Source organism: Anguilla rostrata, chromosome 7 (genome assembly GCF_018555375.3).
Source record: "Anguilla rostrata isolate EN2019 chromosome 7, ASM1855537v3, whole genome shotgun sequence".
NCBI lineage: Eukaryota > Metazoa > Chordata > Actinopteri > Anguilliformes > Anguillidae > Anguilla > Anguilla rostrata.
This window is the reverse complement of record NC_057939.1, coordinates 4,783,356-4,806,564: the sequence shown is the minus strand read 5'-3', so window position 1 is coordinate 4,806,564 and position 23,209 is coordinate 4,783,356. Positions and strand designations below refer to the sequence as shown.

Genomic DNA, 23,209 nt, shown 5'->3' with positions numbered 1-23,209 from the left:
ATTGGTGTTGTTTTGATGGTGGGTCGTCGTGGCAGATGGTCATCCCTGTTCCCTTTCAGGGCCAGACGGCCTTTGATGTGGCAGATGAAGATGTCCTCGGCTACTTGGAAGAACTGCAAAAGAAGCAGACTCTGGTAAACCGGTTTTGTTTTTTGTTTTTTCTTGTTTTTTTTTGTTATGCGGAAGAATGTAGCCCCTGCCCGAGCGACGAGCGCTTGCTTGTTTTGATCTGTCAGGCCGCAGCTGGTCTAAACAGCGCCCCCTGCTGCGCGGGTGCTGCAGCTGGGGCTCACAGACGCGTTCTCTCTGTCTTGTCTTTCAGCTCGTGAGCGAGAAGCGCGACGTGAAGAAGTCTCCTCTGATCGAGACCACCACCACGGCCGACAACAACCAGATACTCAAACCCCTCAAGAGGCAAGCTGGCGCGGGGCGAGGGTCAGAGTGGGGTGGACTTGGGCTGGGGGGATGGTGGCTGGGTGGCGAATGTCCCAGGCATGCCTCGCTGCATTGCTGCGTTTGTCAGTTTGTCACAGTTCTGCTGCAGGGCTTCTGCAGCTTCCTGGGCTTCGTTGGCGTTCGTTGGTGGAATGGCGGTATGGAGTTTTGTGGAGGATTGGAGCGAGGCCCTTCTGCCCTCCATTCTCTGTGTCGCGATCTCTTTCGTTCTGTTTGCCATGTGATGTGGGCGGCGGCTAAACTGGCCCCTCCCCTCCTCTGCCCCTCCCTCAGTGAGGAGACGGTCCTGCTGGTGCCGGAGAAGGTGGCCCCCCGCATTGAGTCCCTGGAGCAGGAGAAGGCCGACGAAGAGGAGGAAGAGGAGGGCAAAAAGGACGAGTCGAGCTGCTCCAGCGAGGAGGAAGAGGAGGAGGACTCCGAGTCGGAGACCGAAGCAGGTACAAACAGAAGCAGTGGCTCCCTGTCCAACCAAGCGCTCACCCTGGGTTTTATATCTCGTGGAGGCCACCCTAGGAGGAACACGTTTAAAACGCGGTGACCCTTTCCAGGTCTAAATGCTGTGTTCGTGTGTGTGTGACGTGTGTGTGTGTCTCCCTGTGTGTTCCAGAGAAGAACAAGCCCACGAGCAGCACGAACAGCACACCTTCCGCGCCCCCCAGCGTCACCGTGTCCTCCCCGACCACCCCCACCAACCAGGTGACCCCCACCTCGCCTGTCAAGAAGGTACGGCCAGGACCCCACCCCTCCCCCCAATCAGCCCAAGTCATCCTCAACCCGTCACCGATTGGTTCAAACGCCCTGCCATTGACCCGCCCCCCCCCCCCCCCAAACAGACACCTTATAAGCCTTGGTTCACTTTGTTGCAGTGGTGAGATTTCTGTCACTGATTTCATTTTGGTTGGATGGAAGAAAAAGAAAATTGCTTGCTGAATTGTCATGGAAACATAACCTCTGTGGTGTTGTTGCTGTCCCCCTGTTGATGGATTTATAAGGGCAGGATACTGGTGAGGAGTATTGAGACAGTAGCTTTAATATGCCATACCTGTCATTGCAGAACAATAGTTCACATTTAGACAAAAATTGCATTTATGTTCAAGGTCACCAGTGATATTTTGATTATCTTGTCAGTGCTAAGACAGATTGTTTAAATTTTTGGTTGTTGGCTAGCAACTGGCTCACTGCTTCGGAACATAGTTATGTAAGGCAGACTAATTGGGTTCTGGTGAGACTGACTGTGACAGCAGTTGTGGGGGGGGGGGAGGTGTTCCTGGAAACGAGGAGCGAATCGGTACTCAGAACCATGAGGGAGGAGCCAAAATTGACAGAACAGGGATTACAGCAAATCACATCCCCCCCCTCCGCCCCACCACTTCCAGTGCCCTGTGTGTTCTGTTTCCTGTGCTACTGCTGCCATCTGCAGGAGAAACTGGGCACTGCAGCTGTGAGAAATGCCAACTGCATTCTATGTAGTTAGAATAGCACTTATTATTATGGATACCCAGTGAGATACCGGCCTGGCGTTCAGAGGGCCATATAAGGAATAGAAATGACACAAAAAAATAAATAAAAACCCGCCGGCCTGTTCAGCTCAGAATGGTTTATAAAAGGAAGCTGCCTATAGCGGTGGTCTTTAGCTCCTTCTCCTGATTGCACTTCCTGATTGGCTGTGAGCCACATCCCATTTGCGGCTGATTGCAGTGACCCCTTGTGAGTCAGAGAAGTGCCTGTCGTCAGCGTTTCTGACTGCAGTCCCCCATGGGGTTATAAAATAACTGCCTTTCCTTTTCCATAGTGCGTTTCCATAGTGAAACATGGCTAAATTTGTGTCTTCACCTGAAGTTGAGTATACACATAACACACATCCGGCTGCAGTATGATGTACTAGTTCGGCACTAGAAACTGGGCTATGGTGTTCTGACTTTCTGACACTCATGCAGCAATCGTGGTGTTGCCGGTTCCGGTTGTGATCCGACTGTGGTTCAACCGGGTTCAGTTTTCCTGTAGCAAAGATTGTGTAGTGTGTCGTGAGCCAAAGATGCTTCACTTCTCGGTCCTCCTCTCCCATTCCTCCCTCACCCTGTAAGTGTGTTATATCTCTGCTGCTGCTCTCTTCTTGTCTGTATGTCTGTCTGTGTCTGTCTGTCTGTCTGTCTCTCCATCCCTCTCTCATCGCTGGTCCTGTCTCGATTGGTTTAGTCTGATTTTGTCGCTCCGCTCGTGGGCGTGACCGGGCCAAGCGATCCCGCACTCTGGCGTAAGGGCTTGCGCAAAACCGGCATTTCTCTTGTGCCCAAAAAACCGATGGTGAGACATTGGTGTGCCCCCTGAGTTTCGCCCCTCTCCCTTTCCCCCTCCCTCCTCCCCCCCGTCCCGTCAACGCCCGCTCAACCTAACCGTCTCGACCACCCCCAAGACCACACTAACCCCAAAGCCTTTCAGCTCGCTGGTTTTTCCCGCATGGTCCGATTAACACGTCGACCGGGTCCCGTCGACCGCTCGTTAATCCGTTGGGTGTGTGCTTTTGCTGCAGGCTAATGCCTCTCTGTGGAAATGCGAGTGTCTCACTGTCGTCTGTTTTCAGTGTCGGTTTTGCCGCGTGCCCTGATACTGTTCACAGCGCTAACACGAAGGCCTGCAGACTCAGTCCTGCGTCTGTTAATATCTGTTAATAATTTCAGCCTGTGTCGAGGTGAAAGTACTCTTCATGTTAATGTTCAGTGTTACACGATATTCCATATTCATTTTTTGGTTGTATTTTAAGCATCACACTGCAGAGCGAGCGTCTCCTCAAACATTCCCATCATGCCGTTCTGCCGTGCCTCACAGGACCCGATGTCGACAGTGTCGGGATCCTCAGTCCAGTAACCGCTGTCTCTCAGCTGAGGTTTCAAAAGAAGCCTTTTCGAGGTTTGACCTCCCTTATGCGTCGCCGTTGACAACCTTGCCCCGCCCCCCCCTTTCCCCCCTCAGCAGGCTCCTCCCAGCGGGAAGGCGTCCTCCAGGGAGGACGACCGGAAGGACGAGTCGCCGTCGTCGTGGCGACTGGGCCTGCGGAAGACGGGCAGCTACGGCGCGCTGGCGGAGATCGCCGCCGCCAAGGAGGCGCAGAAGGAGAAGGACGTCTCCGGGGTGATGCGCTCCGCCTCCAGCCCCCGCCTGTCCTCCACGCTGGACAACAAGGACAAGGACAAGGAGAAGGTCAGAGGCCGGCCGCCCCCTGGGCCGCACGCTTTCCTGTACCCATTTAGGGGGTTTCCTGTTGGAATGGGAGGTGTGCCACCCAAAGTAAAACAAAGTTAATTATAAAAAATAATAAATAAAACTAATACTAACAATAGAAATTGTCCAGAGCTACGACTTGACGAGCCATTTTCCAAAGCTATGTCATTAGTGATTTCCTACATTCCTTTATGGAGCTTAGAAGAATTGGCTCATACAGCCCTGACCCATTGGCACTTTTCAGGGTTTCCCACAGAAATATTAGATAGTTAGAATATTAGACCTAAAAGTTATACCAGAAATGATTACAATAACTACATTAACTAATCATCCACCCTCTGACCACACGCAGGATGGAGGTAGGCAGTGTACGAGAGGGCAGGGAATCGTTGAGTCATTTCATGTTTTTTTTTTTTTGTCCTGCATATTTACTCATTCATAACTCTAGCCGATTTATTTGAACATTTTAACATTGATTTTTATGAACATGAACAACATTCCTGGGCCAGATTTAATTAAAACATTGATCTGTTGTTCTCAAAACAGAATTCTTTTCAAATGTATTTATTTTTCCAGTTGTGCTATTATGTTCAGCCTGCCCTACTCGCTGTAGAAAGCTATCGGTAATCCATAGTGGCTAAGTGCTGTAGAGGTGGATTACCATTTTTTTTTTTTTTTTTAAAAACCCTGTTTTTTTATGAACGCCCTCCTCCGTCCCGCAGGAGAAGGAGAAGAACACGCGGCTGGCCTACGTCGCCCCCACCATCCCCACCCGGAGATTCGCCAGCACGTCGGACGCGGACGAGAAGGAGAACAGGTGAGGGCGAAGACGGACTACTTCAGTAGTTATTTTAGAGTCCCTCTAAAGTATAGTGCTCACGAAGCCCATATACTGCAGCCACGCCTTTGTGCTCACGTAAACACTGTTTACTTTGTGCAAGTTTAAGTTTGTCTTTCAAAGTTCTGCCTCTCCCAACGGGCTAAGCTATTAGATAAAATCTGTTTCTCAGCGTCTTGGAGGCAGAACCAACTTGTCTTGAGCCCTAGGAGTTTAAATAAGGGCAGTGCATGTTAGCACGTTAGCCGTCTTAGCATCGATTTGAGCAGTAGCACCGGTTATTATGCTGCCACCGTTACACTGGCATTACCGTTAGCCAGGGACGAGGGCCGGTTATAGATCACTGAGCGGGAAACGGTAATTGCTCTGGAAGCCGTTATCTCTTGAGCGTTAATGTGTGAGTTTGGCCGGCCGGATGGAGGCCAGGTGTGTGTGTGTGTGTGTAAGAGTGTGTGTGTGTGTGTGTGTGTGTGTAAGCGTGTGTGTGTGTGTGTGAGTGTAAGAGTGTGTGTGTGTGTGTGTGTGTGTGTGCGTGTGTGTGTGCGTGTGTGTGTGTAAGAGTGTGTGCGTGTGTGTGTGTGTGTGTGTGTGTGTGTGTGTGTGTAGAGCCCTGCTGATACTGTAGCTCTGCCCCACAGGGACTCTGCTGCTAGCCTGGTGCGCAGCGGCTCCTACACCCGGCGGCGCTGGGACGACGACGCCAAGAACAGCGAGGGGACCGCCTCCCAGAACAGAGCGCCCAGCTACCAGCGCAGGTACCCAGTACACACACACACACACACACACACACACACACCGCCCAGCTACCAGCGCAGGTACCCAATACAGCACCCACACACACCTATACACACACTACCCACACACACACACACACACACACACACATACAGAGCGCCCAGCTACCAGCGCAGGTCTGCTCCGCTTACAGTACCCACACACACACACACACCTATACACAGACATACACACAGACACGCATGTACACACATACACGTACCCAAACACACACACTCACGGTGGCCCACCTTCGTTCCTAAACCGCCATTTCTTTAACAACTCACCACTTCACGGTCATTTCATTTCAGCCCACGGCTCATGACATTTCAGGCCATGCATTTCCACACGTGTAAATAACATAGAGCTAACCGTTTCATTTGAGTACCATCTGTGAAAGCGTGCGTTTTTTAGCTCCTGTCTTTAAGTTCTGCTGCTCACGGTCCCGTGGGAACCACACGAGTGTGCATGCTAAGTGCTAGCGTCACCGTAGGCTCACGCCGGAGCGTATGAAGCAGAGCTGCTTTGCCCAGGGGCAAAAAATGCGTCTGTTTCATCGCCTCCCGTGTCTCTCCTGTGACCGTACCGGCTCCTGCCTCATTTCAATTGGCCCGCCAAACTCCCTCGCTTCTCGCCGGACAGTACACGCTCACGGCAGAAGCCCCTGGGGGGGATAAAAAAGAGCAGACCTGTAACCAGAAGGTTGCAGGTTTCAGTCCCTCAATGGGGCAGTGACATTCCTGAACATTCCACCGCTAAACGCATTTGTAAACTAAAGTGGGGGTCATCGTGGATACTTACCAAGTATTAGGGATTGAATACTTACAATAAGAACCGAAGTACAAAATCCAGTTGCCCCTATAGCAGAAGGCCCCATATTGCCCCATATGGATCCTCATTGTTCACGTAACCATGACGACCATCAGGAAATGAAGGCAGGACCCCAGAGGCCGGAGTAGTTTTGCCTTTTTGTCCTACGTGTGTGTTAAGTTTGTGTGTGTGTGTGTGCGCGCATGTGTGTGTGTGCGCGCGTGTGTGTGTGTGTGTGTGTGTGTGTGTGTGTGCGCTAACACGCTTCTCTCGCTCGCCGCGCATGCCAGCACGTCCCACTCGCTAGCGATAGGGCGGAGCAGCAGCGTTCGAGACGTGCCGGCAAAGTCCTCGTCCGCCACCAGCTTGGACCCTAACGCCTGTAACGCTAAGCCATGGCAATCGCCCTCGTCCCAGTACAGCATCTATAGAAGGTATTGGCTCGGCAGCGTCCGCTGGCTCTCCTTCCTTTGCCCCACGCTCAGCGTTCTGCAGTTTAACGGGTTGCCTGTTTCATTTTAACAGTACTTCATTTGAAAATGCTTGCTTTGTTTTTGGCCCTTTTATGTGTACATGTGTTCTACCCTGTAGTCATGTGTGTGCCTGCGTTTGACTTTAATGTGGGAAATAGTTGACTGTAGTCCAGACAGACTGTGTTTGTTTCTCTCCCTCTTCCTCATCCCTTCCTCTCTCCTCCCCCTCCATCCCTCCATCCATCCCTCCCTCCCTCCATCTCATGCCGTCTCTCTGACGTGTCTCCTTGCGCCTCCTCAGCAGCTCTTTTGGCAGGAGGGTTGATGACGCCCTGGGCTCCTCCACCACCTCCTCCACCACCACCTCCACCTCCTCCTCCATTACCTCGCCATCGGGCACCCGGAGCTTGCTGTCCGGCACCGGTTCTGGCACCGGCACCTCCTCCTCCTCCTCCCGCACCGGCTCCTCCAGCATCACCAGCAGGTAGGCGGAGTTTCCACCAGGAAACCGAGGGGTTGCTGGTTCCAATCCACCGCCGTCACTCCCGTAGAAACGGATGATGTGCGAAGGCAAAGCCGTGTCGGTTACCCTGGCAAGGGTGCGTAGTCCGCCAGCTAGATGCTGTCTGAGCTTTGCTTTCACTTCAGCTATTGCTGTTACTTGTTACTTGTACAGGTTTTGCTCAACTTTTAAACACAGACTGGGAAAGGAGTAGCCTTTTCATATGGAGGTGCATGGAATGGAGTGCATGGGGAAAAGTGCTACTAGCCTGTGTTCTAGTAAGCTTCTGTGTCTGGTGCAGGTTCTGGACAGATGACAGTGCGGATAAGGAGTCCGCTGCAGTTATTCCTACGGTTGTAAATACAGCGTCTACCACCACCACTACGTCCAGCACCAGCACTGTCCCCTCGTCTGACGGCAGGGAGAGGCGCAGGTTAGACAGATGCACACACGCACACGCACGCACGCACACACACACACACTCTCTCTCTCATACACACACACACGCACACGCACGCACACTCTCACAGTCACACACACACACACTCACACGTGCACACACACACACACACACACACACACTCTCTCACATACACACACACGCACGCAATCACTCGCACACACGCACTCACCCACACTGCCACGAACACACTCTCACACACGCACTCACATGAATGAACACGTACACACAGATGCACCACAACCCGCACATGCTCCCAAACATACACAATCTGTTTTTACTTTCCTGCAGGACTCAGTTCCGACATCAGCATGTAAAATCATGCAGAATTAGTGTGGCCCTTGTGCATAAACAGCTGAAGTCATCCAGTGTGCAGCTGGAGTTTTCCCCCTGATGGACATGCAGATTGCATAAAGAAAGAGTGCATGTGTATGTTTTCCAGCTCTTTCAGATTTGGCTCTGTAATAAAGTTCTTTGGTTGTGGTCAGGAAAGTCCCTGGTGAAGGGAGCCACCTGCTGTGGGAATATTTTAAGCTTTGACAGCGCAAGTTGTCCTTATAAGGGCTCTTGCAAAAGCTGATGCGCTTCCTCGAAGCCACTAATATGGCTTTTAATATGGCGTGAAATACGGTTTCTTCTCCACCGAAGGAACTTTTCTTGGGGAAGTGACGGAAAGCGTTTGGGGTCGTTAGTTTATGATTGTTTACTGCTTCTGGTCCCAGACTTCGCCTGTAAATATATATATATATTTTTTTTTTTTTTTTTGGAGGATTTGTCGTCTTTGAGGATGAGCCATAGGCATGCGTTTAAAGCTTTGGTTTTGAACTCAAGCTCTTCAGAACATGCCGTTAAGTTTAAGGCAGTTACAGTCTCCTGACAGTTTATTTTGTGGAAGGTTTAAAATTAGTCGTCCCCAGGGATACGAGGGTGTTTGAGGGTACGTGCAATTTCAGCTCAGAGTAGAGCAATTAATTTACAGTCTAAAATTCTGTGTGTGTGTGTGTGTGTGTGTGTGTGTGTATCATTCATACATGGGCAGCATGCTTTGGATTTTGATGAGAAAACATTGATTGGCAGTGAGAACTTTTAGTGTGTGGATGGAGGGAGCGTTTAGTATTTGGTGGAGAGTGTTTGGTATTTGGTGTAAATCCTTAAAGGCGTTGCTCACCTGTGTTTGTGTTCCTGGGGCAGATCGTACCTCACTCCCGTCCGGGACGAAGAGTCCGAGTCCCAGAGGAGGGCCCGGTCCAGGCAGGCCAGGCAGTCCAGACGCTCCACTCAGGCAAGCCCAGCCCACTTCACTTTCCTGACCCCTCCCACTTCTCTTTCCTGGCCCCTCCCACTCTCCTTTCCTCACTCCTCCCACTTCCAGTTTCTGGCCCCTCCCACTTCCAGTTTCTGGCCCCTCCCACTCTCCTTTCCTCACTCCTCCCACTCCCCTTTTCTGATCCCCCCCAATTACCCCTTTATGGTCCCTCTCACTGCACTTTCCTAGCCCCTCCCACATCCAGTCGTAATGCTAATCTTTGAGATCATGTTAATCGTCGTTGTCCGTACTGCCTTTTGTCTTCAGGCTGAACCAGCTCCTTCTTGGCCCTAAATTGCTGCGTCTTTGGCAGTACATACCATTTCCAGTGCGTTGCGGCCATTTCTGGGGAAACGTTCGGTTGTTTGTAAGCGGCAGGAGATTAGATGGTTCCCTTTCCTGTTCTCCTTCCTGCACGGTAACCGTTTCCAGGCGGCCTCCAATGGCTGCGCAGTAAAGACTAAAGGCGCTGCTCAGCTTGGTCCCGGCAAATCCGCTTATTAGATTACATGTTCTTTTGCTGTGTTAATTATGCATGTTTACTAGATGCATAAAATGGGAATGTGTTTTTCCATCTTGAGGTTTTTAGTTCTTGGCAAAGAAGCGGGGAAACGTTCTTTCTGTTGTTTTAAAGAAAACAGAACGTCCAGATGTGTTTTGACGTCTTTTGCCTCTTCAAATCTGTCTGGAGAATGTCAAGATAAACAGAAACATTTGCTTAAAAGACATTTTTGACAAATAACGAGTGTCTTGTCATCGTCTAATAGGAGTCTGAAGTTGATCTTTGAACTGCCAAACAAGTGCACTGAGTTCACATTGGCAGATGGACGAACAATTGTTACGTCCAGCAAAGTACCTGGGTTTGATTGATCATCAGGCTGCCTGCATGAACTTCAGCTGCCAGCCTCCAGATGTCCCTGTAGGCTAGGGTAGTCTGAGTCCTGTCGAGTCCGTTGTTTGCGTCATCCATGATGTAGACGTGCAAGTCCGCAAAAACCCGAGGAACACAAAAATGCTGGCGCTAATTGTCGTGGCTCGTTGAGGAAAGCTTGTTTTGAGCTTTCCCATCTCGCACTTATGAGTTTACTCTGAAATTGGATCAGCTGTGTGATCTTGTGTGACATAACCGTTTGATTTAGCTCGGTGTTGAGCCTTACGCCCGTGCAGTCAAATAAACGGACATAATAAATTCCGTTCATTACTGTCCGGGACGCCTGAATGATCCCAGCTGCACGGCCGCTGGCTGAACTGGAAATGAAACCGGGTTGTTGTGCTGAGTGAAATGAATTCACCTCGTCACAGTGTGGGCCAACACGCTGAATCAGAAGTTTCGCAAACGGTGGTGTGCTCTTTAAAATCGTCCACTTGACAGATTGCTCGGTTCCATCGGAAGCGTTTAGCATTTCGCTAAACTCCCACTGCCACTTTAAAATAAGCGCTTTTTCTCTATTGAAGTGGAGGATGATCGTTGGCGTCTTTGTTGGAACTGCGGTACAGTACCACTGGAGCCTGCGCTGGTGTTCAGTGGAACCTGCCGTGTAGCCTTTGCACGCTAGCTTCATCGACATGTTATAATGGGTCCATTGCGGCCCTCGCCCTCAATCCCATACCCCCCCCACCCCCCAATCACCACGCTGCCTGACCCTCGAACCCGTGGCCTTGCAGGGCGTGACTCTGACGGACCTCCAGGAGGCCGAGAAGACCATCGGGCGGAGCCGCCAGACCCGAGCCCGCGAGGAGGAGAAGGAGAAGGAGGAGAAGGAGAAGCAGGACAAGGAGAAGCAGGAGGAGAAGAAGGAGGCGGAGACCAAGGAGGACGACTACAGGTCGCGCTACCGCAGTTATGAAGAGGTCAGTGCCTGCGGTCGCTGTTGCTGTCAACCGCATGCTTCCCATTTGTTCTGCGTGTAATCGCCGTAGGACACGGACTGTTGAGATTCAGTCCCTCTCGAATACGAGAACTTCACGACATGAAGATCTGTTGCGCATCCAGTGCATGTTTATATTCGGGCGAAAGTCAAGTTGTTGAGTCTCTTAGCTTGTGGACACGTGAGAAGTTGTACGTTTGTGTTCCAACGTCCGCGGTTCTGAAGAAGACCTTTCTGGTCCCGCTTTATTCTGGCTCCTGATTGGATCCCGTGAGCACGGTCATCTCGTGTCGTGCTCAGACCGCGGAGACGCGGCCTGGGAACCGTTTTTTAACCGCTCAGTACGCGCCGTGACCAGCGTTGCACTCGTACCCTCGCTGCTCTCTCACCTCGGCCCCGCTCCCCTCCCCAGACGTACCAGCGCTACCGCCCGTCCTCCACCTCCAGCGCCCCCACGCCGGCCTCCTCCGCCTCGCTGTCCTCCTCCGGCAGCTCCCTGAACAGGCCCAACAGCCTGAGCGGCATCACCTCGGCCTACCCCAGCCAGGGCAGGACCTCGCGGGAGACCCAGAAAGGTCAGGCACGCGCGCACACACACACACACACACACACACACACACACACACACACACACTCACACACACTCACTCACACTCACACTCACACTCACACACACACCCACACACCCACACACACACACACACACACACACACACACACACACACACACACACACACACACACACCTCTCACACACACCCACACACACACTCTCACACACCCACACACACACGCACACACTCCCACGGCACCAACATACACACACTCACACACACACACACACACACACACACACACACACACACACACACCACACACACACACACACACACACACACACACACACCACACACACACACACACTCACACACACACATGCATGAACCTAACCCTAACCCTATGCCAGCCAGGGCAGGACCTCGCGGGAGACCCAGAAAGGTCAGGCACGTGCGCATACACACACACACACTCACACACACACACTCACACACACACACACATACACACACGCACACACACATACACACACATGCATGAACCTAACCCTAACCCTACACCAGCCAGGGCAGGACCTCGCGGGAGACCCAGAAAGGTCAGGCACGTGCGCATACACACACACACACACACACACACACTCTCACACACACACACACACATGCATGAACCTAACCCTAACCCTACACCAGCCAGGGCAGGACCTCGCGGGAGACCCAGAAAGGTCAGGCACGTGCGCATACACACACATACACACACACACACACACACTCTCACACTCACACACACCCACACACACTCTCACACACCCACACACACACACACACACACACACACACACACACCACCCACACACACACACACACACACACACACATACACACACTCTCACACACACACACACACACACACACACACACACACACACACACACACACACACACACACACCCACACACACACACACACACACACACACACACTCACACACATGCATGAACCTAACCCTAACCCTATGCCAGCCAGGGAAGTAGCTCCTGGGAGACCCAGACAGATCAGATGCGCAGACACGTATACACACACTCATACATACACACACACACACACACACACACACACACAGTGCCCATACTGCACGCACACATGCACACACACACACACACACACACATACACACACACACACGTGTACACACTGCACTCAGGGCTCAACACCAGCCATATGTCTTGACCTTTCACAAACCTCAATCATTAACACCTCCCCTGAATCGCTTAAAAACTCCAGTCTCTCAGAGCTCCACCCACACCGAGCTCCGCCCTCTCATCGGCGAATGGTGGCCCCCCTCTGCAGTAAATTCACACGGGAAATCTTACAAGTCTGGTGGTCTAAAAAGCCCTATAAATAAAGTATTTAATGTGAAAGTTTGTTTCTGTTCTTAATATAAGCTTGTGGAATATTATTAAGCATGGAAGTGGGCCTGGAGCTGTGTTCTAAAATGGAGAATCTAATATTGAGAGATCGCAAAAATCGCATCAAAGCTCGTCTTACAGCCCGGTCTGTTTGGTTTGAGCCGTGGCCAGATCTGCATGTCTGCACTCTGCCTGTTCAGGCTCGCCTCGGGACAGGGGAAGAGACGGGCTACGCTGAGCATCTTTGGACAGCTTCATTCAAACTCCTTCTGCACCGTTATTGCAAATCAGAGTTCTCGCCACCCACCTCTCGTAAAAGCTTCGTAAAAGCATCAAATAGAATAAACTCACAAACTTTAAAAACCTGGTGAAATTTCGAAAAGTTGAAAACACTCGGCTTGAAAACACCCCTGGGACAGTTTATTTTTTCTCCTCCTTCCGTTTGCTCTCTTCTCTCTTGTCTAAATACATTTCCCCGGGGTTCCCTTTCAGCGTTTACCGCCTCCTTCCACAGACGTGTTATTCCAAGCTGTGCGTAATCACTCCTGTTCTGTGCTAATTGCAAAGCTGCACACTTGTGAAGGTTCTTTTTGTCTGGCCCTGAATGTAATGGCGTCGCCCGGACGGTCAGTCTGAGTGGTCTGGACGTGCAGGGTCGCTGTGTGAGTCATCTGAGACCAGCTGACCCGTCTCGCTTTTCTCACCCCATCCCCGAACAGAGCTGGATAAGAAGGAGGAGGAGAAGGAGGGCGAGGACAAGTCCCAGCCCAGGTCCATACGGGACCGGCGCCGGCCGCGGGAGAAGAGGCGCTCCACCGGAGTGTCCTTCTGGACTCAGGACGTAAGAGAAGCCCCTCCACACAGGCCTCCACCACACAGTCCTCCATCACACAGTCCTCCATCACACAGGCCTCCATCACACAGGCCTCCATCACACAGGCCTCCGTCACACTCCTCTCCTTCTCTCTGCCTCCATCACACTCCTCTCTCTGTCTCCATCACACTCCTCTCCCTCTCTCTGCCTCCGTCACACTCCTCTCCCTCTCTCTGTCTCTGTCGCTCCTCTCCCTCCTTCCCTCTCTATCACACTCCTCTCCCTCTCTCTGTGTCACTCCTCTCTCTCTCTGTCTCCATCACACTCCTCTCCCTCTCTCTGTCTCCATCACACTCCTCTCCCTCTCTCTGCCTCCATCACATTCCTCTCCCTCCTTCCCTCTCTGTCACATTCCTCTCCCTCTCTCTGTCTCTCTTTCCCTCTCTCTCTCCTCCCTCTCTTTCCTCCTCTCTTTCTCTTCCTCTCTCTCTTCTTCTCCATCTCTCTCCCTCCCTTCCTCTCTCTCTCTCTCTGTCTCTCCCCCTCCCTCCCTCCCCCTCTCTCCCTCCCTTCATCTATCTCCCCTCCTCTCCCCCCTCTCTCTCTCTCTCTGCTCTCCTCTCCCTCTCCCTCCCCCCCCTCTCTCTCTCCTCCCTTTCTCTCTCTCTTTCCCTCCCTCCCTCTCTCTCCTAACAGTGCTGCGCAGGTTCTCCCCATGTTCCTCATGGCCAGGGGTACTCAGATATGGCCCTGGGGGGGGGGGGCAGCCGTACCGCAGGCTTTCTCTCCTGCCTTGAGAGAGCACACCGGCCAATAATGTCACTGATTGGCCTGAAATTGCACTCAGCAGGCGCACCCGCTTTAAATCAGCCCCTGATTGGAGGGGAGGGATGAAAGCCAGCAGCACTGCAGGCCCTAAGGGGCAGGCTGGAGTGCCCCTGCTCTGGGCCTTCGCTCATGCAGTATTTGGGCAGAGTGAGCCACAGAGAGGGCTGTGCTGTGCTAAGCGTGGAAGCCGCCGTAGTTCTGAGGGTTTATGGGGTTTTTAGCGGGATTTCGGCCGATCTGTAAAGGAGGTTGGCGGCTGCGAAGCCAGCGCGGACCCAAAAGCCGCGCCGTTTAAGCACGTCCACCGTTCCCATGATAAATGCTAATCTGGCACGTCTGCTGATGTGCTGCACAGTCCTGTCTATCACACTAGAGGAAAATGATGTGGTAAAAATGCTACCAGTGTTTCGGTTGCGTTTGTGACGTAGAGGTTGGCTGATAGGACGCCGCGCCTCTCCTTGCTGTGTTTCAGAGCGACGAGAACGACCCGGACCGCCAGTCGGATTCGGAGGAGGGCAGCAACCGGAGCGAGGCTCAGGTAGGGAGTCCCGTCGGGGGCGGGGGGGGGCGCCGGGCGGGGGGGGAGATCCGCAGAACCGGCCGATGTGCTTCTGGAATACCGACCCGCTCTCCTCCTGACCGCGGGAATCCTTACAGCTCCCCTCTGTCTCTTTCAGGAACGCTTTGATTTTTTAAACATTTTTTTAGGCCCAGATTTAGTCTCCCCCGAGGTCTGTTTTCTCCCCTGTGTCTTGCGTAGCTGAGGGCAGGCGGTGGGCCTCTGTGCTGCTTTGGAAAGTTTTTTTTCTTTCCCCCAGCGCAGAAGAGAGGCGTTCCTGGCTCTGATTCCGGGATTAGTCATCCTCCCTCTCTTCACCTTCCTGTAATTGTCACGGCACCCAGAGCAAATGTTTGTTTTTCCAAGGGGCTCTCGCACACTGAAGGCGCGGCGGCCTCCGCTCATTAAATGAGCAGCTGGCGGCTGCGTTTCCACACGTACCTGCTAATCAGGCCGCGATGGCACGACTGCGGCAAAGCAAGATAAAAAAATAATAATCTCCCTGGGGTTGCACCCGGGCTACTTATGTTATTTTGTTAGCGTTCATGTACGTTTCTTAATCAGTTGTGTTTTTTAAAATGATTTATTGTTTGTTTTTGTTAAAAAGAATGCACTTGGCAACTGGCACTTGAGATTAACTACATTTTTTTATTTTTCAAATCCGCTTTTCCTTGCTAGATAGTTTGACTGCAAGTCGCCTGGTTAGCTCCTCGGGCCTGAACCTTGCAGGCTTTCTCTCGGGTTAACAACGGGGACGTGGTGCAGGTTATTCAGCTTCACGGGCCTGTGATGTGATCGATCTGAGACCACGTGCTGCGGGAGAGCTGCTTCTGATCTATATTTCCAGCAGCTAGAGCTGCTCCTAATGGGAGGGGCCTAGCTCAAAAGGGGGTGTGGTCTAGCACCAAAGAGGGAGGAAGGTTGGTATTACGCTAAGCTCTGTCTGTTTGGAGCTAGGCAACTGGAACCCCGCCTTTTGGAGCTGGCACCAGAATGACCCTTCTCTGATACACAGAGCTTGTGGAGGGCCACTTGGGTGGAGTAATGGGGGGACAAAACTTACCAACTGACCCTCAGCGATTATGTTAGTGGAGGCAGGGGAGTTTCATTAAAAGGCAATCTGGTAGTGCGGTGGCCAGCTGGTCTCCTGGGCAAAAAAATAATTGTAATTTAAAGGCTTCTTGAAGTGGATCAAGGGTTTAAAAAATGATCACATGCTCACCCAGCTGTGATTAGTTTATATATAGTAGGCATTTTTTCCAGGCCTGTGTTGCCTGTCAGTGGGAGTAAGTGAAACCCAGAGAGACACACAGCATAAGGAGACTGTGTGAAAGCGGTATGGAGCGATGGTGCTGTCTGTACAGGCTCGCTGTGGGAGTCTGCCCCAGTACAGAAATACAGTAGCGTTCGGTGAAAAGCGGCTCGGATTGTTTGCTTTGGCTTTGGCTGTGACTCCCGTGTGAAGCAGCCAGCGCCTTCCTTTGAAGCCATCTTGAAAGGGGCTGGATTAAACCGGCTGAATAGGTGGAGTCCTTTCATCTGCTGTGTGTGCTCCGTACTTAAAAAAAAAAAAAAAAAAAGAAAAAGAGAAAAATTTCCGAGGCCAGAACAGTCAGCTCTTCCTGGAATTTGAGTTCCCCCCGCTAACGAGGCCAGGCTCCTGAAAGGCCGTTTTTAAGGAAGGGGGGTTTGGGGCCGGGGGGGGGGGGGTGGGGTTAACGTCTATAATTAAGAGAAGAGAATTCCAGAGAGACTCGGGGCGCTGACCCGCTTTCTCCGACCCTCAGGGGTTGGCGGGCGCGGCACCCCCTCCGGCCCGCGCCCATGCCCCCCCACCCCCTACCCCTGCCTTCAAGGCGCTCCGCCGGGCCGCGGCGAGCTGGGAAAGACCGGGGATCCTGGGGACAGGCGGGTCCGGAGTAGACACGAGGGGAACCCCTCAGTTGGAAGGGTTGGCTAGCACGGGAGGGCGCGTAAATTTCGCTAAATTTTTGAATTCTGCTTTCGCTGAAGGGGCCGCGCGACTTTCAGTTTCCTGTTCTATTGTCCGTGTCATTTCCTTTGTGTAATCACATCCAACAGAACATTTATTATCAGCGGGTTCATGAAGGGCGTACTGTAGCAATGAGGCTTCCCCACTTTATCAGACGGGGATTTCGGGGAATTTTGGGGATTTTGGGGAATGCGACTTACAGTTCAGTAATGTTCCTTTCAGATCGCTGACCACTTGAAATGAAGCATATCTGTGCCTGTTACTGACAAGTTAAAAAACGCAGACGGTCGACGGCGCTTTTGTTAGCGAGTGTGATTGAGATCGAGCGTTCTGCGCGTAGCCACTGCGTTCTCCTGCCATTTCGTCTGGAATCCAAAACAGGAACGAGGCCATTACCGCGCAGGGACTGCCTGATGAGGGGTGTGCTCCAAGGCACTCTTTTGTTTGTTTGTTTTTTTTTGTTTTGTTTTAATTGAGCGCTTTTCACGTCGCACGCGATCAGTGACCCGCCCTGTGACTGATCCTCTCTGAATCTGGTCCCCGGCTTAACGGCATTCTGAACATCCCCAAATTATAATGCGCTGATTAATAATGCAGGTTCCCCCGACGTCGCTGTCTAGACCAGCAGAAAAGCAGGATGATTTTTTAAAAATTCTCACACATCCCCCCGCTTGCTTTACAGTGTGAATTGGCATTGAGATCGAAAGGCACTGATAATTAATACCCTTCTTTCTTTTCTTTCTTTTCCAGAGTGACCGACTGTCGAGGTACGTGTGTGTCCTTGCCACCATTCCTCCTTAAATCTACCGCCACTTTTAAAATCGGCTCAAGTCGTTTCTCTACATATATGGTGAACGTACGATTGGGGATTTTTGATGTTCTTGGGACTGTGAAAATGAGGCGGGTGCTCTCGGGCGTGTTTTGGCAGGGGCGACTCTGGACTGACTGGCACTTCTACCGAGCGATACGAACGCGGCTACAGCGAAGGCAGGAGGCCCTATCTGAGCAGGCTGGAGAGGGACGACACCACTGACTACAAAAAGGTACCCGCCCCCTCACGCCTCTCGTCCAATCGGATCGGACTATACTTCACAGGGCACCTATTGGCGCCCTTTGAAAAATCAGCCCCGTTTATTGAGTAATTATTTAATCTTTGCCTAGTCATTTCACGTGTTTGTATATTTTTATGTATAATGTAAGGTCCTACGTACTACCTTTTATGATTGTGTGGAAGGTTAGTTCCGGTATAACATTATGAGCTTATGTCTGAAAAGGCTGTGTGGTTCTCCAAGCTTTATGAACAGATCCTAGCTGAGAACGAGAAGCTGAAGGCCCAGTTACGCGACTCTGAGCTGGAGCAGTCGGACCTGAAGCTGCAGCTGGAAAAGGCTACGCAGGTCAGTGTCCGGGAGGTGGTCAGGGGGGAACTGGGCTCATATGAGATGGCTCTGCGTGTGTCTGTATGTTGACTGTCGTCTCGTCCATTTGAACTCCGCTTGTCCCATTCCCTTCCTGGGTCATTACTGACGTCTGTGGAACCGGTTCATCAGCTCGTTGTTGTCCATGCTGTGATTGCATTGTGATGTCATAATGGGGGAAAAACCCAAGGTTCTGAAGCAGGTGTGCCTTGTGTTCCAGCGGCAGGAGAGGATCGCTGATCGGTCACAGCTGGAAATGGAAAAAAGGGTAAAGATCTCCCCTGTTTACTGTCCTGTGTCTTTAGATATACTCATCAGTAGTTACTTGTAAATGTAGGCCTATAATAAGAACCCTCCCTGTACATCATTGTGGAATCAAAATGAATGTCCTTGTGTCACCCTGGCTCTCATTACCCATTTGTGTTGTAACAAACTGATTTATGTCTGAAGGTTACTGGCAAGACCCAATTTCAGCTGGGTGGTATGGTCTAACCCGAGTTCCTACAGCACGTTGCCTTCTGCTGCTGGCTATTGATTCACCGTCTGCTCCTGTTCTCTGGGGAGCCCCCCTTCCTCCCCCCCCCTTTTTCCCTGACCCGAATCACATGCTCCTTCTTTCACCTGTTTGTTTAGTTCCTATAGACACTGTTCGTCCACCTCCTGGGAGTTGGTAGTGGCAGACTGTGTGTGTGTGTGTGTGTGTCTGTGTGCGTCATTGTGTGTCTGAGAGAGTGGGACGGAGGTACATGTGAAGGAGGAATGTCATATCACATACTATTGAGTGATTTTGCACATACCTTTGTTTTGTCTTTTTGTTTTTTACAGAAACACCACCACCTTCAGTTTGACTAGTTTTTCATTCACAAAAACGTATTCTATTTTTAGTGTGTGAACGGACAAAAGCCCTTTCCCTTTATTCTTTTTTTAACAATCTGTTCAGTAGGTTTCACCTATCCTATTTCAAACTCACTCAAAGCCGTTCAGTTTTTGTCCTTTTGTCCAAGCACAGATGAAGTTCCGTTCATTCATGGTATTGCTGTGGTATTCAGTGGGCAGTCTTTTTGGCTTGGTTGCCGGCCATAAACGCCTGAAATAAATACCCTGCATTTGCATATTCGCCCGGACATTTTTGCACTGAATCCGTTTGAGGTTAAACTACCTTGATCCCATGATGCTTCAGTGCGGTCTTTTACCTTATTTGGGGTGGTGTCCACTGTTATTGGCTGGACCTGCTTCACGGTCATGCGTGTGTTTCAGGCTGCACTTCGCTCCACCCCTGTCTCTGTCACCCTGTTTCACACGCAGTTCACACACTGCATCCATTATCCTGCATCCATCGTCCTCCATATTTCATACGCCAAAAGCACAGCCTTCAGTTCTACCTGTTAATAGGCATTATTATTATTATCATCATTATTATCATCATCGTCTGTAGTAGTAGTGGGTTCAGTCGCGACTGTTCTCGTTTTACTGCTGTTATAGATCAAATGGAAATTGATTAGCATTACTTGTTGTATTACTTGAGCTATATTAATAAATATTACTAATGGTGAATGGTTTTAATTGATAACTAACTCAAAATACAATTGGCATCACAAAACTGGAAGAATAGTGTGGACTTGGTAGTGAATCAGTAGCCAATGCTGGTACATTGCGTCAGCGTCACACACATTAAAACTGAATAAGGAAATGGATGCAGTGTGGAAAGCTCCTTGGTTGTGTGATGCACAGGCTTGACTCTTGCTGATGTCGTACGGTGTATATTGATAATGAATCACATGGTCCTTCTCCGTCCCCACAGGAAAGAAGAGCTCTAGAAAGGAAGATCTCTGAGATGGAGGAGGAACTAAAGGTACTGCCCTGTGTGTGTGTGTGTGTGTGTATCATGCTTTTGATTGATTTTATTTTTTAAATAATAACTGTCCCTTTAAGACCATACTGAAAGCATTAGCAAAGTACTGGCTTTCCCTTGTGCAGCAATATCCAAAAACATAAATAAAACCCAAGACGTGTTGTGAGGCTCTGTTCAAAATTTCCTATTGGCTGCACATCAGTGTGAAGATGCGACGGGTTCCCAGAACACAGGACTCGCCATTTTGAAGACCGTAGACTCCCCGAGCCCCTTAGCCTTTGAGTGACTGTCTCTGCCTGCTTTTCCCCCGTTTAATTTTGTTTTCTCAAGAGAGTCAGGATTGTCTCCTGCCCTCGCAATGCCCACCCCCCCTCCTCCCCGTTCACCCTCAGTTTGTATGACCTGTAAAATGGACTGAGCGTTCTTGCGGACGAGGCGTTTCTGAGATGCGCAGAGAGAGCAGGGCATCGGCACCGTCACTCTAGATCACTTTTTTTTTTTTTGACGCGTCGCAGGCGTTCTGTCGAGGGAACGTCAGACTTGGATGTTTTTTGCTCCAACTTGGGAGGTGTGCAGGACGAAAATCCAGGACGCCTGAGTTTGGGAGGCAAAGCTGAGTTACTGGATTAAAACTGCATTCAGAAATGTTCTTCTTGGCCTGCTGGTTATGTGTAGTGAAGCCGCACAGCTCAGTCTGCTTGGGCTGTGAAATTAGCTTCCCGCTGAGCGTCCTGCTCAGAACGCCGTCTGTCACATATCAGGCCCTCTCCAAACCTTACCCTGTTCCCCCTTCAGTGTCCTGTTCCCTTTTTCTGACCCTGTCATTCTCTCTCCTATTTCTTGCTTTTTTTCGGCCCTGCCCCCACTCCCCTCATATGTTCGTCCGTACGTCTCTATTCCTCTCTCTTCTCCTCTCTCCTCTTTCTCTCTACTCTCTTCTCTCCTCTCTCTCTCTTCTCTCCTCCTCCCTCTCTCTCTCTCCCCCTCTCTCTCCCTCTCCCTCTGTCTCCCTCTCTCTCTCTCTCCCTCTCTCCCCTCTCTCTCCCTCTCTCTCTCTCTCTGTGCTGTGGCGTCCCGCAGGCCCTTCCCCAGGTAACGCAGGTGCGGGCTCTGCGCTGTTTAAACGAGCGCCTCTCGGTGGAGAACCGGGCCCTGGTCCGCGTGCTGGTCCGGCTCTCCGAGGCCTGCTGCAGGGGGGCGGACCTGTAGCCCGGCCCCCCTCCTCCCCCCAGTCTCCGCCCGTCCCGTAGACCAGACCCCCATCCGTCCTGCCGGAGACCCCAGGCTCTCGCTCGCTGTCCTGGTCGAAGGCCCCCGCGCCCCCAGCGTGAAGCCTGTATTTATTTACCCTCTTTAATACTCTGCCTCCTCCATACCTGCTTTGGAAATGGCCCTTTTTATTGACGCTAGGTTGAGCTACAAGTGCTAAATCTGCTTTGGCTCCTAACTCCTAATTTTATTCTTTTTTTTTTTTAAATGCGTTGTGCTTTGCTTTAGTTGGTGGTGTAAACATTTTCCCTGATTGTGTCAGAAAGGTCACATGATGCCACGCTTTTGCATGTTTCGTGGCTCACCGAATGATTTAAGGAGGGAAACGAACGGCTGTGAACGTTACCCTATCGCATGTGCGAACGTTTCATCTGGAAACCTAAGTCTGTCCTAACGTTAAAAAAGACATCCCCGTGCAGAAGTACCATAGCATATCAGACTGATATCAGAATATCATTAGTGGTACTGACGTTACTTAGCATGGTCACCATAGCCTAATGAAATTAATCCTCTAATCATTTCCCAATTTTCAATAATTTTTCAGAAGTTTTTCCCAACTTTTTTCTTTTTTAACTACACCTCTCATTTTAAAGACAACCCTCATAAATGGTCAGGCACACATGCGGCTTGATCTCAGATTTAGGTGAGAGTGAGCGGAATCGGGGTCTGTTTAATATCTGGCAGGTTGGTGTGACAGCGCAATGTGACACTTGGACCAGCTGCACTGCGTGGCGTTGACGAGCGTACTGCAGTTCCCACCGCACCTCTGTTTGCACACAAAAAAACCGCCATTCTCGCAAGACCTACGAAATAGTGCGAAATTCGACCGTTGCGAAGCCATTTAAAAAATAAAAATAAAAACCGCCACATTTGGAATGTGCGGATGTTCCGTCAGTTTTGGGCTCCTTTAGACTTCATCTGCCGCTTCCCTTCTTATGAAGTCTGCAGATTGTTACGCTCATTACTGGTGAGGAAATTTTCTCCCATTTCCTTCCCGTGCCCCGTCCCCTGGGAACTTATAAACGTTTGCTTAATTTAGCGCTGTGACTTCACTCTCTTGATATCTGGTATACGCGTTCAGGTACTGTAACACTTACTTGCAGTTTTTTTTACGAGCCCTGTGATAATTAAATGACATTCTTATGAATTAATTTTGTGAGTTTCCACTCTTGTCGTGGCAATATTTAGATTCGCAGAGCCCACAAGGTCTGTTCAAAGCAGGCGGGGAACAGCGGGAATGCATAATATTATTCACTGTGAATTCTTAACGTCTAAAATACATCTCGCCAACTGTCATCACTCAAAAGTGAAGATGTGATCGTGTGATTTGCACCTGACTCTCAGGAAGAAGTATGTTGAATGGTTAATGTCAGTGGAGAAATATTTCATTTAAATCGGTCTGATAAAGCCGTTGACGACAGTAAGGGTGTAAATATGTACAGTACAGACTTGAATAAAATGTGCTCTTAACGCGTCTTTCATAAACTTAACATGAAGTCTTAAGTAATCTGAGGTTTGGCTAAACTAATGGTGAACATTCAATGCATGACGATTTGTTCCCTTCATGTTCATCACTGTCCTGTTCAAAGTTTACCTTTCACATTTTTATTATAAATTTTTTTTTTTTGGGGGTAACGGATGCTACTCTGAACACTAGCATATTCTCACAGTAACTGGTGTATGTTAAATGTTCTGAATTATTTGGTTGTGTTTTGCAAGTTGCTCATTGAGAGTGTGTGATCACTGATAGTACGGATTGGATCGTCTCCTGCCTGTAGTGGTGTGTCTGAAGTTCTGAACTTTTTTT

At 50.5% G+C, this 23,209-nt stretch overlaps 1 protein-coding gene across 1 annotated transcript in view; it reads left to right on the top strand.

The window, feature by feature from the left end:
- Positions 1-23,209, top strand: part of ppp1r12a (protein phosphatase 1, regulatory subunit 12A) — a 61,666-nt gene that overhangs the window by 35,015 nt on the left and 3,442 nt on the right. Inside the window, exons 6-26 of the mRNA XM_064342027.1 lie at positions 60-134; positions 323-414; positions 730-893; positions 1,064-1,179; positions 2,653-2,760; positions 3,427-3,654; positions 4,398-4,492; positions 5,152-5,268; positions 6,388-6,531; positions 6,872-7,054; positions 7,374-7,505; positions 8,724-8,814; positions 10,504-10,689; positions 11,119-11,281; positions 13,389-13,510; positions 14,784-14,849; positions 17,614-17,630; positions 17,792-17,906; positions 18,156-18,260; positions 18,502-18,549; positions 20,083-20,133. Of these exons, the coding sequence (XP_064198097.1) occupies positions 60-134; positions 323-414; positions 730-893; positions 1,064-1,179; positions 2,653-2,760; positions 3,427-3,654; positions 4,398-4,492; positions 5,152-5,268; positions 6,388-6,531; positions 6,872-7,054; positions 7,374-7,505; positions 8,724-8,814; positions 10,504-10,689; positions 11,119-11,281; positions 13,389-13,510; positions 14,784-14,849; positions 17,614-17,630; positions 17,792-17,906; positions 18,156-18,260; positions 18,502-18,549; positions 20,083-20,133 (2,418 nt within the window). The remainder of the gene's footprint in view (positions 1-59; positions 135-322; positions 415-729; positions 894-1,063; positions 1,180-2,652; positions 2,761-3,426; positions 3,655-4,397; positions 4,493-5,151; positions 5,269-6,387; positions 6,532-6,871; positions 7,055-7,373; positions 7,506-8,723; positions 8,815-10,503; positions 10,690-11,118; positions 11,282-13,388; positions 13,511-14,783; positions 14,850-17,613; positions 17,631-17,791; positions 17,907-18,155; positions 18,261-18,501; positions 18,550-20,082; positions 20,134-23,209) is intronic.